The 14,126-nt window shown below is 35.4% G+C and overlaps 1 protein-coding gene across 3 annotated transcripts in view; it reads left to right on the top strand.

Moving 5' to 3' along the window:
* Positions 1–11,195, top strand: part of LOC135200448 (copine-8-like) — a 95,143-nt gene extending 83,948 nt beyond the window's left edge. For all 3 annotated transcript variants that reach the window (XM_064229093.1, XM_064229095.1, XM_064229094.1), the window contains one exon: positions 1–11,195. In XM_064229093.1, coding sequence (XP_064085163.1) covers positions 1–324 — 324 coding nt within the window. In that variant the 3' untranslated portion in view covers positions 325–11,195.
* Positions 11,196–14,126: the final 2,931 nt, after the last annotated feature.

Here is a 14,126-nt window from a genome sequence, read left to right on the forward strand (position 1 = left end):
GCCATTGTAAATGCTTCAACCCTACCCCTGTCCATAATAATTGTTGGAGTTGGTGGAGCAGACTTTTCCAACATGGAGGAATTAGATGGGGATGCTGTCAGGCTCTCTAGTAATGGTCGGTATGCTGCTCGAGACATTGTCCAGTTTGTACCTTTTACACAGTTTTTGAAGGGGGGAGGGGATCCACATATAGCTAGAATGAAGTTGGCCAGGGAGGTGCTTGCAGAAGTCCCAGACCAAGTACTCTCCTACATGAAAAGTAACAATATTCAGCCTCAGCCGCCAAAACTTAATGATGCAGCTTTGCCCTCTGAGATTATCTAACTTGAGACCCGCAGCATTTTTTTGTAGGTTGCATCAAGTATTTCACAAGGTTGCATTTTACAACAGATGATACCTAGCCTAGCTTAAGTTTTCTGTTTTGGTGGAAATTTAGCAAAGAGCAGTGCCATATACTATGTTGCTCCTTTGAAGATGCCTCCAAAAATTAGATATAATTTGCAGTGTTGCTTTTCATATAATTTTTTTATTATAAACCAAATCATTACATTGCATTCCTTTTTCTGCATACTGTAGTCTTCTGTAGTACTAGATCTGCACAGGAGTAGATAGATAACTGTACTGTAAATGTTTTGTAGTTACTATATGTACAAGATTTTTAAGAACTCAGAATTTTTATAGAATCATTAGCTCTACATTTTTAAAGGTAAAAAATACCTGCATTTGGAAAAAAATATGTACATACTGATAAATATATGTGAAATTCAAACTTTTGCATGTTAATATGCTTGTTGTCTGTAGTGGCCAGATATATTGTTTGATATGAACCAAGACTACTCCTTTCCGATAAGGTGCTTGTACATATTCTCAAAATATTCCTTCATCATAATTGATTATTATGTTACCTTTGTCATCTTGGTATTGCTAAATTCAAGCGAATGTAATTTCATGGGAAAGCCAAGCAGTTTCATATACATTTCTAGTCAAAATTACGGGATGATCTTTCAAGCGAGAAGGTTTAAAGTAGAAAATTAGTGTAGAAGCTTTTACTAATGTTTTTCCAGTTATGATTATGCTCTGAAATGCTGATTTACATGTGCAATTTTCTTCTGCTTATTATTTGAAGCTTCAGTTTCTCAGCTCTTGTCCTTTTGCTTAATGAATGTTCTTTGAATATTTTCATTAGAAATTGGTGTTCAAAGTGGTTGTGTTCATATAGATAGTATTTGTAATTGAAAAATGTTATTTCCTATTTTGTTTCATGACATAGCAAAGCTTGACATACTGTATATCTATGTAAATACCAATTTAAATTCCTATAGACAAAGTTGCTACCAGTATTCTTATAGGATTTTTGGAATTTACATTTTTTTTTAATTTATTCATTTGTATTGAAGGTTTTATGTTTTCTTCTGTGCTGAACAAGTTGCCTTAAAGATAATACTGCCCCCTTTTTACTCAAGAGCTTTGTAAAACTCCTGTAGGCTTTAGTATTTGGACAGATTATAATAATGTGAATGCTTAATTTCAAGTGTATTTGTTTTATAATTACCAGATAATTAGATAGTTTCTACCATTTCATGTTATTCCACTGTAGGTAACGTAAAAATAGAAGAAAGAATGTGGATTACGTATTCTGTAAGAGTTTTGTACAGTACTTCCAGTTGCAGAATACTGATGGAAAAATATTTGTACGCAAGTGTGAAGTGCATTTAGTTTTTACTTTATTTGGCATCGTTAGTTGAGAAAGCAGCTAGCATTGAAATCAATTGGAGTTTGGCTGCCTGTATGTTGGGTATGTGTGTAGGGGTAAGCTCCATAACTGTGAATTCTGTTGGCTGCCTGTACATTGGATACAGGTGTAGGGGTAAGCTCCATAACTGTATGAACCCTGTATAATTTACATCATGTAATTTGGCACCTCTGTTCATGTGCCGTATCCTTTCATGGAATGAAAGATGTTTATGATTTACCTACTATTTTATCATGATGTTTCTGATTTTTGTGAATTATTTTAAGTTTGGTAGACCCTTTTTGAAGAGATGACAAACGAACATAAAATAGAACTTCATTTTTATTAGTAACAGTGTCTGTTTTCATGGAAACTGTTATATTGGCAGACCCTTCTTGAAGAGATAACAAACAAACATAAAATAGAACTTCGTTTTTATTAGTGTATGTTTTCATGGAAACTCTTATATATCCAGGTACTTCCTAAAATGCTTAGATTAGACAGTCATCAAGGTTATTAACCTACAGAGCATGAATGAGACAAACTGATTTTATTTTATTTGATTTATATAGATTTTTGGCTTATGCCAAGCACTGTGGCAACTAAGTACGTATATGGTTTGAAAACCTCGCAGTTGCACTATGAAACAATTGTTAGGAGAGGGTGGATAGTAAGATGAAAGAAAGAGAATATGAATGGAGGTACAGTAAAAGGAATGAAAGTAGTTGCAGCTAGGGGCCGAAGGGATGCTGCGAAGAACCTTAAGTAATGCCTACATTGCAGCGAATGAGGTGCATTGATGGCACTACCCCCCCATACGGGGGAGACAAACTTAGAATGGATTGTACTTAGTGAGACAAAGGGTCTACATAGTAACATTTTTCACATGTTTAGTTTGATTGCTTTCTTTTTCTTTCTTTGTGATTGTTCGTTTTTCTTAGGATCCTTTTTTAATTGTTATTGTCGCTGTTTTCCTTGAGATTGTGCTGTGATAATAAGTAGTTATTAGCATTCTAGCCACCTTTTCTTAGTGTTTAGTATCAGGGGCACCTTTTGTATCTTGTTCAATCTATGTAATTAATGTGTAGACAGGTATCCTTTTCTATGGATTCTTATGATATTTACATGTGCAATATTTACAACTATTCTTTTTGTACTTTGGGCTTAAGGTAATTTAGTTTTACGCACTTAATACACTCATCTCTAAATTGGTCACATTCATTTGACCTGTATTCATTTGATGAATAAGCCACATGGCCAATTTCCAGATTGTAGAGAACAGAATTACACTTGAAATTAACCATATTTCATGTAATCATCCAGTTTTCAACCAAATTCTTGAAAGAAGTTTTACATGTTGACTAACTTGTCTGGTTAATTCAATTGTGGACATCAGTGTTAAAAGTTTTATGCTTCACTGTGACCCATTTTTGCTTGTATCAAGCTCAGGTCTGTTGCATCTATATAAATATTGAACTTTGGGATGGGGTTGCTAGCTCCGTCCCCTGTAGTTAGATTTATGTTAACCAAGACATTTATTAGTATTGACACCTTTGATAGGTCCTCCTTGCAAAAGTATATGAAGGAGTGACTAAGTGACACATGTAAACATGAAAAAGGGTAATTCAGAAATGTATCATAATGACTGTATATAGTAAATCAAGTTTTATATTGTAGTATTATATGAGAATTTAGGAGGATTGGGTTTGCCCAAAGGCTTGCTTCTTGAATGGAAAGTTGAAAATGGAACGGGGTAAAATTAGTTATTGGACAGCTAAGTAACAAGAGACTTAAGTGGAAATATACAAAGTGGAAGTCACAAAATGATGCCAAGAACTTTTGGTATTATTTAGAGTAGCATGCAAAATACATTGTTACGATACCCTCATTTTATATTGAGTAAAAATGAATTAAATATAATTTACATGAAAAGGAAAACTTAAGGAAAAAACTGCTTGTAGTATTGTAATTATCTTGTACTGAGAGTGCTCAGTTAAGTGAAGGAAACAACATATTTGATCCTTCGTTTTGAAAACCAGATGATTTGGCGAGGGGAGATGAATAAACATTCAGAGAATGTCGGTGACTGGATTTTTTTTTCAAGTATGATTAAGTATATTTGAAAGTGTAATGTGTAGGGATCCAAATAGTGAGAATGAATATCCAGTATTTACTAAACTTCCAGTTTAACCAAATTCTTCCCACTCCTAAATCATCCAGATACATTTTTAAACTCAATCTTTTGGTACTTGAAGGAACTTCCGGTTTTGTTGATTTCATTCAAATTTTTGCACATACTGTACATAAAAATACAGTACAAAATATAGATATGTATACTGTATGCATCTTTAGGCATGCCTACAACCCTGACGTGCAAATTTTTTTTTTTTTTTTTTTTTTTTTCTTCAATTCTAGGTATCTGACTATTTGCATGTGCTCCACTGCTAGGCTGGTGCATTTTCCAATTACTTTTCATTAACAACCTATCTTCTAACTATCACTTGCAACTGAAGGGATACAGCATAGCATAACTATGATTTATAATAATGAAGAAGTTAATTACACAAAATCTTTATAATTTTGATATTCCTTTCATTTCATGGTTAGTATTTTGCCTCTTTATGGTGCTCTCATAAACAAACCTAGTCTTTTTCCTCTTTATGGTTTACTTATAAACAAAACTCATCGTTCTGCTCTGGTACTGTGCTTTTTAAAGACAGACATTATTATTGTACAGTTGAAAAGATTATTGCCAACCACTTAAGGATGAGTTAATTACTTAAATGATGTTACATATTGTACATAGAATTTGGTATAAGATTCACCAAGAAATTTCCCTCTCCTACTCGATCACTTTTCAGTTTTCACAGTGATCCCTACCACTCGCTTGTAAATATCAGTGACTGGAATTTCTTTTTGTAACAGATGTAAATCTACACTTTCAACATCTGTCCAGTCTTGAGGCCAGAAGGGGGTTACCCTTCCTTTTAGATTTGAAATTTTTATTGATCATAGTCCCATTCGCATTGAGAATATGTTGTCTTTGGAGAATATATTTCTTGTGCATCAGGTAATAGCAGTGTTTTAACCCATCACCCAATCCATGGGGCCAGGTGTTACCTTCTCATTTTAAAGACCGATTTTTTGGACATGCATAGGTGTAATTTTAATAGATGATGCTGATTTAGAGTAAAATATAAAAGAATATTGCAAGAAGCAGAACACTGGTGATTGCACTATAGGTTAAGATATTTTATAATTTAGCTCCTTTGTGCCATACTTAGTACATAGATTATCATCTATTAATTGGTATTTGTATATGGTATAGAATATTTTCAGTTATCAATTTAGATACCTACCTTCAACCATCTGTATTTAGGTGATATATATTCATACAGGCAGCCCCGGTTACCAGCATTTCGTTTTTATGGTGCTCCCTCAAAAGTTTATCAATAACTAGTGTTTGCCCTCCGTAGGGTTTATAGCACCATTGTCTGGTTATCGGCTTTTTAGCCTAAGCGCTGAGAATCCTTGGCTACAAACATAACGAATATGCGTATTTTCTTTGGCTCTTTTAATGTTATGCTTTACTTCCCTGTATCCAATAATACGATCAATGCTTTGGTTTGGGAAAATCAGCTGAAGGCAGAGGGAAGTTTATTTTGCCATATAACTCAATTCAGAGTAATTTTATTGCTTCTAGTTAACGTAAAGAAATCTCTAGAAACTCTATATATATAGGACAAGGTTATGTTTTGCTAAATGAAGTGTTTTAAAGTTAAAATATGACTTGAATATGTCTTGTTGTGAACTAGATTAATTTTTTTAATAGATGGTTGTGAACTAGATTTATTTTTTTCGTTAATAGATGGTGAGAGGAGCATGTTTTTTTTTGTGTAAAAAGTTAACAATTCCTTTCTCTATTTTCACCTCATTTCATCATAATTCGAGCTTTATGTATCTGTTTTATTGGTGCGAAAACAACAGTAAAATGTGTTCTGTCATACCCAGTATGTATTGTTTTTTATTAAAATACTTTTTTCTCCATTATTATTTGCAGTCTAGTTTCGTCCATGTTGCTGTTGCACAATACTTTATAGTTATTAGCTGTGTGAACCTTGTTTGCTCAGCTTCAGCCACAACTGCAGCTTAAATTTAGCAGCACTATATTTCCTTGCTGATATTTTTTCTGTAGCAAATAAAGGTTTAATGTAAAAACATATCAGTCCTATTCTACTCAATTATCGTCATTTGTAACGTAACTATGGTAATTATGTATTTACTATCGTAGGAGGGCTGAAATGCAAGCAAAAAGTTATTGTCGAATTTGGTTCGGTTGTTTGTAGCAAAAAGACTATTTTCATTTAGTTGTTTATAAGCAATGATTATAATGTTACTAACATTGTTTTTATCATTCTCTTTTGCTTTTTTAACTTATTTAGCCAGAAGATATGATAAAGAGATGGAGGATACATTAAGCATTCATCGAATCCGACATTAAAAATTTGTAGAACTGCCATGCAGACCATGGTAAAGAATTAGGCAAATGAAATTCCACATTTTCATGAAAGAGTTATTACGCATCAGGGTAAAATATCTGGCTGTGACACTGTCTAAGGCATTGTTAACCAGTCTAGGACACCATAAGGTGGATTGTGGTGCCTGTAGACTTTTGAATTTTGGTTACCTTCAAGCCCCAAGGAACGGAACCCTGCTGGTAACTGGGGGGGCTGCCTGCACTAGGAAACAGTTAAATTTTTCTCAAGTCATAAGCAGTTTTATTCTATACCAAAAAATGCAAGCATCCATGAATACTGACCAAGTAACAGTTTTTGTATAATTTGATATTGTGATAGGATTTCAAGGCTGTTGTATGGATCCACTTAAATTTGGGTACTTTAAGTAAGCATATTGGATTAGACTATCAGTCAAGAATCAGGTGTCATGATAAGCACATGCTCATAGTAAGTACTGTAGTCTCAAGCATAGTCTTTTTGCAGACAAATTGTGATTTATGTGTTGACAACTTTTGAATGAGAAAATAATTAAAAGTTAGATTTGTATGAGGAGTCGAAAATCAGGTGTCATAAGAAGCATACACTTTTAGTATTTTAAACTCACATAAACTGATTTGAGACAAATTGTGATTTATGTGGTGACAACATCTGAAGGAGAAAATAATTAAAAGTTGTATTTGTATGAGCAGTGGTGAATGAGAAAGGAGTGATGAATAAGAAAGGAGTGAGCAGTACAAGAGACTAAGGATGGGTGATTTTGATGGGCTTTATAGTAGTCCAGAAAGCCTCAACAAGTACGAATCATATTTTGCCATCCTTTGTTTATGCATGCTTGATATAAGTCAGCCTTAACATAGAGATATCTTTATTTACTTGTGTTCAACTCCCATGTAATCAAGGTATTTCAACCCATATTCTTAACAGTCAGTATGTGTGTGTGTGTGTATATGTATGTACAGCCAAAACAAATGTCCCTCTATATATATTTGGGCCTTTTGTAATGTTGAACTGTTGGTTATTTTTTTTTTTTTTAAATATGAAAGAAATTTATTTCCTAATTCTGAGTGGTGACATGTGTATGATCTATATCTTCCCACTCTTGAAATTTGTAATGAAGAAAATTATTTTGGCAAATTAAGCAGCTTATCTGTGTCATGTGACTTGTATGATTTTTTTCTCTTTAATTCCAGCCAATATTTGCCATGGGCGTATCTGCTTAATAATGAACTCTATAAGTGTATAGTACCTCGATTCTTGCTATGAATAATTCCAAGGCAGAGACAGCCAGTCATTGGAGGAAACCACTTAACCTCTTTACCCAGGTTTGACATGAGACGCTTTTTCATGTCGGCCTTCAGGCATCAGTCTCAGTTACTTTCTCATCCTTGTTTTCATATGGTCTCAGTATCCAAGAAGTTCTGCAGTAACTTATATATATTTTGTGTTGTCTGGTAACAGCAGTACTAGGATGACATTAAAAAATGTAAAATCATTTTAATCATGTCTAGTTACAGTAAATTCTTCTGTTGAAAATAACTTTTCAGAACTGCTAATCATTAAAACTGAGATCATTATTACTTAACAACTGCCTGGATTCATGCAAGAAATAAAACAACAACAGGCAATCTTATAATGTGGCTACTATAGAGTACCCTGAGGAGCAATTTGAAAGCATTACAAAAGCAGAGAATATCAGGAAAACTCATTAACACAATGATGTTACCATACCATAATGCAAGATTTGGAGTGAAGACAGCGATAGGTATGTCAGGAGACTGCAATAAATGTCGATGTCCATCCAAAAAAAGCACCATCTAATTTATTTTAATCGTGGAAATGGAATAGAGAAGAGACAATTAAAAATTATCAAACAAAAAAAAGCTTATGGTGGTTAGGAAGGCAGCATAATTAAAAGAACAAGCAGTCAAGTAGCCATGTTGATGCTGCAGAGAAGTTAATGATGACCTCAGTACTTGATATTGAAGGTAACAGTGTCATACATAATAAAAATTTTATAAAAATATCTATTCCAAACCTGAACGCAGCATGCACGTAATCCTGTACACAACCACATTTAAAAGAAGAAACTCCAGTTTATGTTGGAATCACGCTGTAAGGTTTGGAGGAGGAATATGAAGTTTAAGAAATGAACATTTTTCAATAAAAAAATATTAATTTCTTGAAAAACCCATTATTTTTTCTTACAAAGCCTAAATAGCAACTTAAGCAGGAAGCATATTGAGCTATCCAAGGGAAACAGGAAGTCAAGAGATAGAAACATTATTTGAAAACTGGTCAAATGTTAGAATGGGTGCGAGATCCAGGCAACAAGTGTACAATCTAACCTCTCAAAGAACTTAGTCTTGCGTTTTAGAAGACGATGACTGGCAAAAGCAAGTTTCTCCCTGTTAGCCTTATCTTGTCAAATGCTAACAGTTTGATACTGCTGATGACAACAGTCTTGATGTTGACTTGAGAAGTGAAGCTTGTTTGCTAAACAGGAACAAATAGCAACTGGAGTTGGTCCAGAGAGAAACTAAAACATTTTGAGGAGAAGAGTGTGGACAGGTGACTTAGAGCAGAGGTCATTATCAGAGAAAATAGGTGCCAAATCAAGCAGGGTCTTGACCAGAATCTTAGCTGAACTTGTGTACTTTGGTGTAATTGTTACTGTGACCTTCTTTTACATATACTGCAGAGGCTTTTGTAGTGCATGTTGTTGCTGCAACTGCCTTTGCCAGATTAAGAAATTATGTTTTCCCCACCCATGTTTGTGATTGATGGAAGAGAGGGAGTGAGTGGTATATTACCATTTTCATGAGTTGCTTTTTGGATAGGGTGACTTCTTTGAGTGAGTGATGTGGGGAGTGAAAGAATTTCATCTTCCATGTTCATGATGGTTTGCAACTCTTGTTTGAGTAGGGCTTTAGAAATTGTAGGCAGCAGTAGTTAGGGCAGCATCTATGGTCTCTACCGATTTTATGAGACCATTTAAAAATTTGATAGTACTACAAATGTTAAGTATGAACTGTTCCTGGTTAAAATCATCTTGCTTGTAAAGAATGACTGGAGGTTTGAGAGTCTCTAGGTGCATGAGCCAGTATCCCTAGGCCACTGGATCTTCTTGTACTTCTACAGATGTATTTAAGTGGTTGAGGTTTTCATGCGCAACTATGCTTTATTATAGTAATGAGTTTGTGATGCAGCACATAATGAAGTGTAAGAAGCATTTTGTTAACACAGTACTGAATATGGAACCAGAATGGCGAAGGCCAAAGGAATTCATCAACAATGGCCATAGCGTAGACCTAGACCAGGTATGAATTTGGGCAAGAAAATGCAAAAGATAGAATACAGAACTCATTTTATGTCTAATCACTTGGAAAATATCAAGTAAAAGTGTTCATGATGATGATGATGATTGCCATTTTGTCAATAGACACTCATCATTTGGTGAAGATGAGCGTTTCAGCAGAATTTTATTTCAGACCTGTTGTGTCTGCTTCAATTCATCATCCTGTCATTATAAGTACCAAGCCTTAGGTGTCTATTGCAGTTCAACATTGTTATTATTAATTACCTAAGTAGAACACCTGACTTACATATGTGAACTCTTATAGGATTTGCTCAAATCGTTTGTTCCTAAAGGTTGTAAAAATTGGTGCCAAGTAAGATTTTAGAAGAGTTGCAGGTAGGTGAGAAGAAACCAAAGGGTGTAAATATCAAGCTGAAGTAGAAAAGCACTGCAGTAAGTGGCAGATTTATAAGAAAATGCATGTAGTGAAAAGGGGCCCAATTACTCTTATAAGGGGTATTTCCCATCTACTTTTTAGTATTGTAAGTTAGTTTAACAAGACTACTATTAATCTCATAGGACTCACTCGGAACTTGTTTAAAAAGTTGAAGTTGGAAGAAGTTAAAGTAAGAGAAGTTGGACGTCTAGGTGGGAAGAGTCCAATTGGGAAGGATAAAACATGTAAGGCATAAAACAGTGCACCTTAGGGCCAAAGGGGCACTGCAAATAACCTTTAGGAATACCATGCATTATACACCTTAAGTATTAGTACCATGTGGCATTTCATTTTTGTGGAATAGTCAACTTTTGTGCTGGCAGTCTCGGACGTGGAACTGACAAGGCTGCAATTTTATTAAAAGCTTAATAGTTTCAGAATTTCTGAAAACGGACAATATTGTAGATAGGCCGGTTCGTCTTGTAACCATTAAGGCAGCATTACAATTGTCTTAATTAGTAGTATTAAGAATTTAATATTTTTTTATTCTTTTAGTTATAAGCATCATGGTGTAAATTCTGTATAGTACTCAAGTTTTGAAGCACTTTAGCTGTGTTACCTATGAAAATTATGCTTAATCTTGGTGCTATAAGCTTACATCTTTATTTGTACTGTAAGGCTATAGCTGATAAAAGTATCTATGGTAGTTTTGGACTGTTAAAAACTTTATATAAAGATTTCACCTCTGCTTGCCAGCTTATTCCAGCTTGTGTGGATCCCTTTTCCTCTTTATTGTACAAATGGTTTGAAACTGCCAGAATTTGTATCCTTGTCTTCTCTGCTGGATTCTTGAAAAGGTAACCTTGAGTGCATCAATTGCATTCTCATGCAGTGAACCTCTTCAGTCCAGTAACCATTGTTCAAAGACCGTTGCACAGTATTACATTTTCTAGTTATCATATGAATCACACAATTTTTGCAGCTTTTGATTTTCTGAAATGACTTTATGAACTATGCAGATTTGGAAAAAATACATTGAAAGTATACTTATATTTTGTAGAGTTGTTATTGTTTTGATATGGATTAGACTATTTTTTTTCTGCCATGGAAGTACTACAATACTTAATAAGAGATTCTGTTTCCTGTAGGTACTTCCCTTATTTTTCTATCATTGCATGTTGATTGTTGAGATTTAATAAAATGTTATGAAATTTACTTAATGCTTATTGTGTGTACCTTATGGATCAATTTCAGCATGAACTTTATTTACTGTGTTTTGGTAAACTTTTTGTTCTGACTTTTAAGCATTTTCCGTGTCATCTCTAAAGAGTAACATTGCATTTCAGCTATGCACTCTCATATGAAGCAGCTGAGATATCCATATGACATTTTATTGCTGAAAGAATAAGAATCGTGTCTTTGCTAGTGGTTTTAAATTTGTAACTGCAAGCAGGCCCCCCTTCCTCTCTTTGTAGTTGAAAATTCCCTTGGTAGCAAAAGGGTTAGAGGTTTGAATTGAGCTCTGAAGAGTATGCACAGTAAGTTGTATGAGAAGAGTCATTTCAGCTCATTGCTCTACTGACTATGGATATGTTATGCTGTCGGGGTGGAATGCAGGCCAGTGGATTTTGCTCAGTATTCCTAATTTAATTTAATATTGCTCTGATGTGTAATGGTAACATCATACTATTGGTGCAGAAATACATTGGAGTTTCTTGTAACTTATCATGACATTGAATCTTTTATTCTCAGTAGAATATAAAGTTGAAACCGACTTTTTTTGTGGTTATCCAGTTTGTTCAAGAAGTATTCTGTTAACTGTAGTTTTGTTCTTGAACAAAGGCAAGTGACTAGAATCTGAATATCTAGGGAATTATGCTACTTGCTGTTACACAAATATTTGAAATATGAATATAGCAGAATTTTTATATTGAATTATGTCAGTTTATAGAAAGGTATTACATGCATTACTTGCTTTTATGTAAGAACTAGTTTAAGATTGTTCCACACTAATATAGTGTCTAAGATTAACAGAGTCTGCCGTGAATATGCTGCTTTGGTTCTTGTCTTCTAATAACTCTTAAGGCCAGTGTTGTAAGAAGTGTTCATAAAGCTGTTGGGAATGGCTGAGACAGACTTCAGTTGAAAGTCAGGTAGGATTTCAGTAAATAATGTGCATTTTAATACTACTATACAGGCAGTCCCCAGTTATCGGCGGACTCGGTTATCAGCTATCTGATTTTATGGTGCTCATCTAGCGCCATAAAATTGACAAATTTATGGCGCCATAAGGTACCTTATGGCACCACAACATACATAACAGAGGTGCCGGTAACCGGGGACTGTCTGTACATGGGATACTACTGCTGAATTGTTTGAACAGTTCTTGAACCTAAAAAGTCAGACCTTTTGAGTAAATAACTGTGTATTTCATATTTTCTTGTAGAGCTGAATTATTTGAATCTTTGCTTACTATGCCCCAACAGCTGTAGTCTTAGCAACTTCCTTTTCTGCTAATCATCTGCCCAGCCCACAAGAGCTTACAGTTTTAGTTCAGTGGTCTGGTTACAAGCTCTTGCAAGTAACTATACAATAATCACTATATTTTGTGCAAAGTGACATCTACTGGTCATGAATAGCCTTTTTCACTTGTAAATAATTATCTTTCATCAAGAACTTTTAGAATCTTAATCCTTACTCTTGCTATTTTCTAGTCCCTAGAGAAGCTCTGTTGTAAACCCATGTTAAACCTAGGCTCATGCTTATAGATGGCCTTCATTCTCGAAGCACCAGCTAATACATTGATTTTTTTTGCACGATCTTTCTCTTTCCATAGTTGGTGATATTTTCTTCACTGTTCTTGTACAGTAGGTTCTCGGTTTATGTCTGAGATCCATTCGTACGGCAGGGACGTAACCCAATTTTGTCCTTAAGTTAGAATTTAAGCAGACAATGGTGTGAATCGGTAAAAATGAAAAATTTAATAGAAGAAAACTCTTTAGCACAAACATGCAGTACAAGGGTAAATATCCTTACATTTACTGCACAGTAAATACTAGCAAGAAAATTCCTTACCTTTTAGCTTGCATACTGAGAGTTGCAAAGTAGGTGAGACAGGCTTGACTAGGTTACTAGGTGGAGGTAGGTGATAGAGATACTGGGGCCAAGTGAGTCTGGAGAGGCAGAACCTGCAGAAGGTGCTGGAGATACTGGAGCAGGGTCGCCTAGCTCTGCAGAGGGTGCTGAAATACTGAGGCATGTGAGCCTAGTTCTGCAGAACCTGCACTGGGGCAGCAGAGTCTGGAGAGGCATGTGAGGATGAAAGTTATCCAAATTGGCAGGGTGACCAGGGGCACTGTCCACCACTAGTAGCACCTTAAAGGGCAGCCCCTTTTTAGCACAGTACTCCTTCACTTCTGGCACAAAATAGTTTGTGAACCAGTCCTCAAATATCTGAAGTGACATCCATGCCTTCTGTTGGATTTCCAGATGACAGGGAGCTGACCGTTTCAAATGCCCTTCATTGCCCTTGGATTCTCTGCCAGATACACCAACGTAAGCTTCAGCTTGATATCACTGGTAGCATTAGCCCCAAGAAGCTAAGTCAGTCTCACCTGGCTGACTTTGTCCTGGTGCTGTCTTCTCCTTGGCAATACAGTATATGTTTGGGTAGGCATCCATTTCCAGAACAAACCTGCCTTTATTACGTTAAACACTTGTTCAGCTCAGTAACCCCCCTCCCTGATTACTTCAGCCAATGCACTAGGAAATTCACTTGCTGCTTTCTCCTCACCACTAGCAGTTTTCCCTTGCACCTTAAGGTTATGCAGATTTGCACAGGCCTTTAACCACATGAACCCATTTTTGCTAGCCCCAAACTCTTCACTTTGACTCCCTTCCCACTTTTCTCTTTTCAAGGTTTCAAACAAACTTTTAGCCTTCTCTGGAATCAACATAGGCTAACTGGGATATGTCGTTGATGGTGGTCTTGCAGCCAAAGCACCAGTAATTGTTCCATCTCAATAATGAGACCACATGTGTACATTCAGTACATATGTGCTTTTTAACTTTGATCATCATCAACACAGTCGTAAGACTGAACCCAAGCGAGCGGCTGATATTCGACTGTGTTTCGCCCTTTCAGAT

The sequence above is a fragment of the Macrobrachium nipponense genome, chromosome 26 (genome assembly GCF_015104395.2).
Source record: "Macrobrachium nipponense isolate FS-2020 chromosome 26, ASM1510439v2, whole genome shotgun sequence".
Classification (NCBI taxonomy): Eukaryota; Metazoa; Arthropoda; class Malacostraca; order Decapoda; family Palaemonidae; genus Macrobrachium; species Macrobrachium nipponense.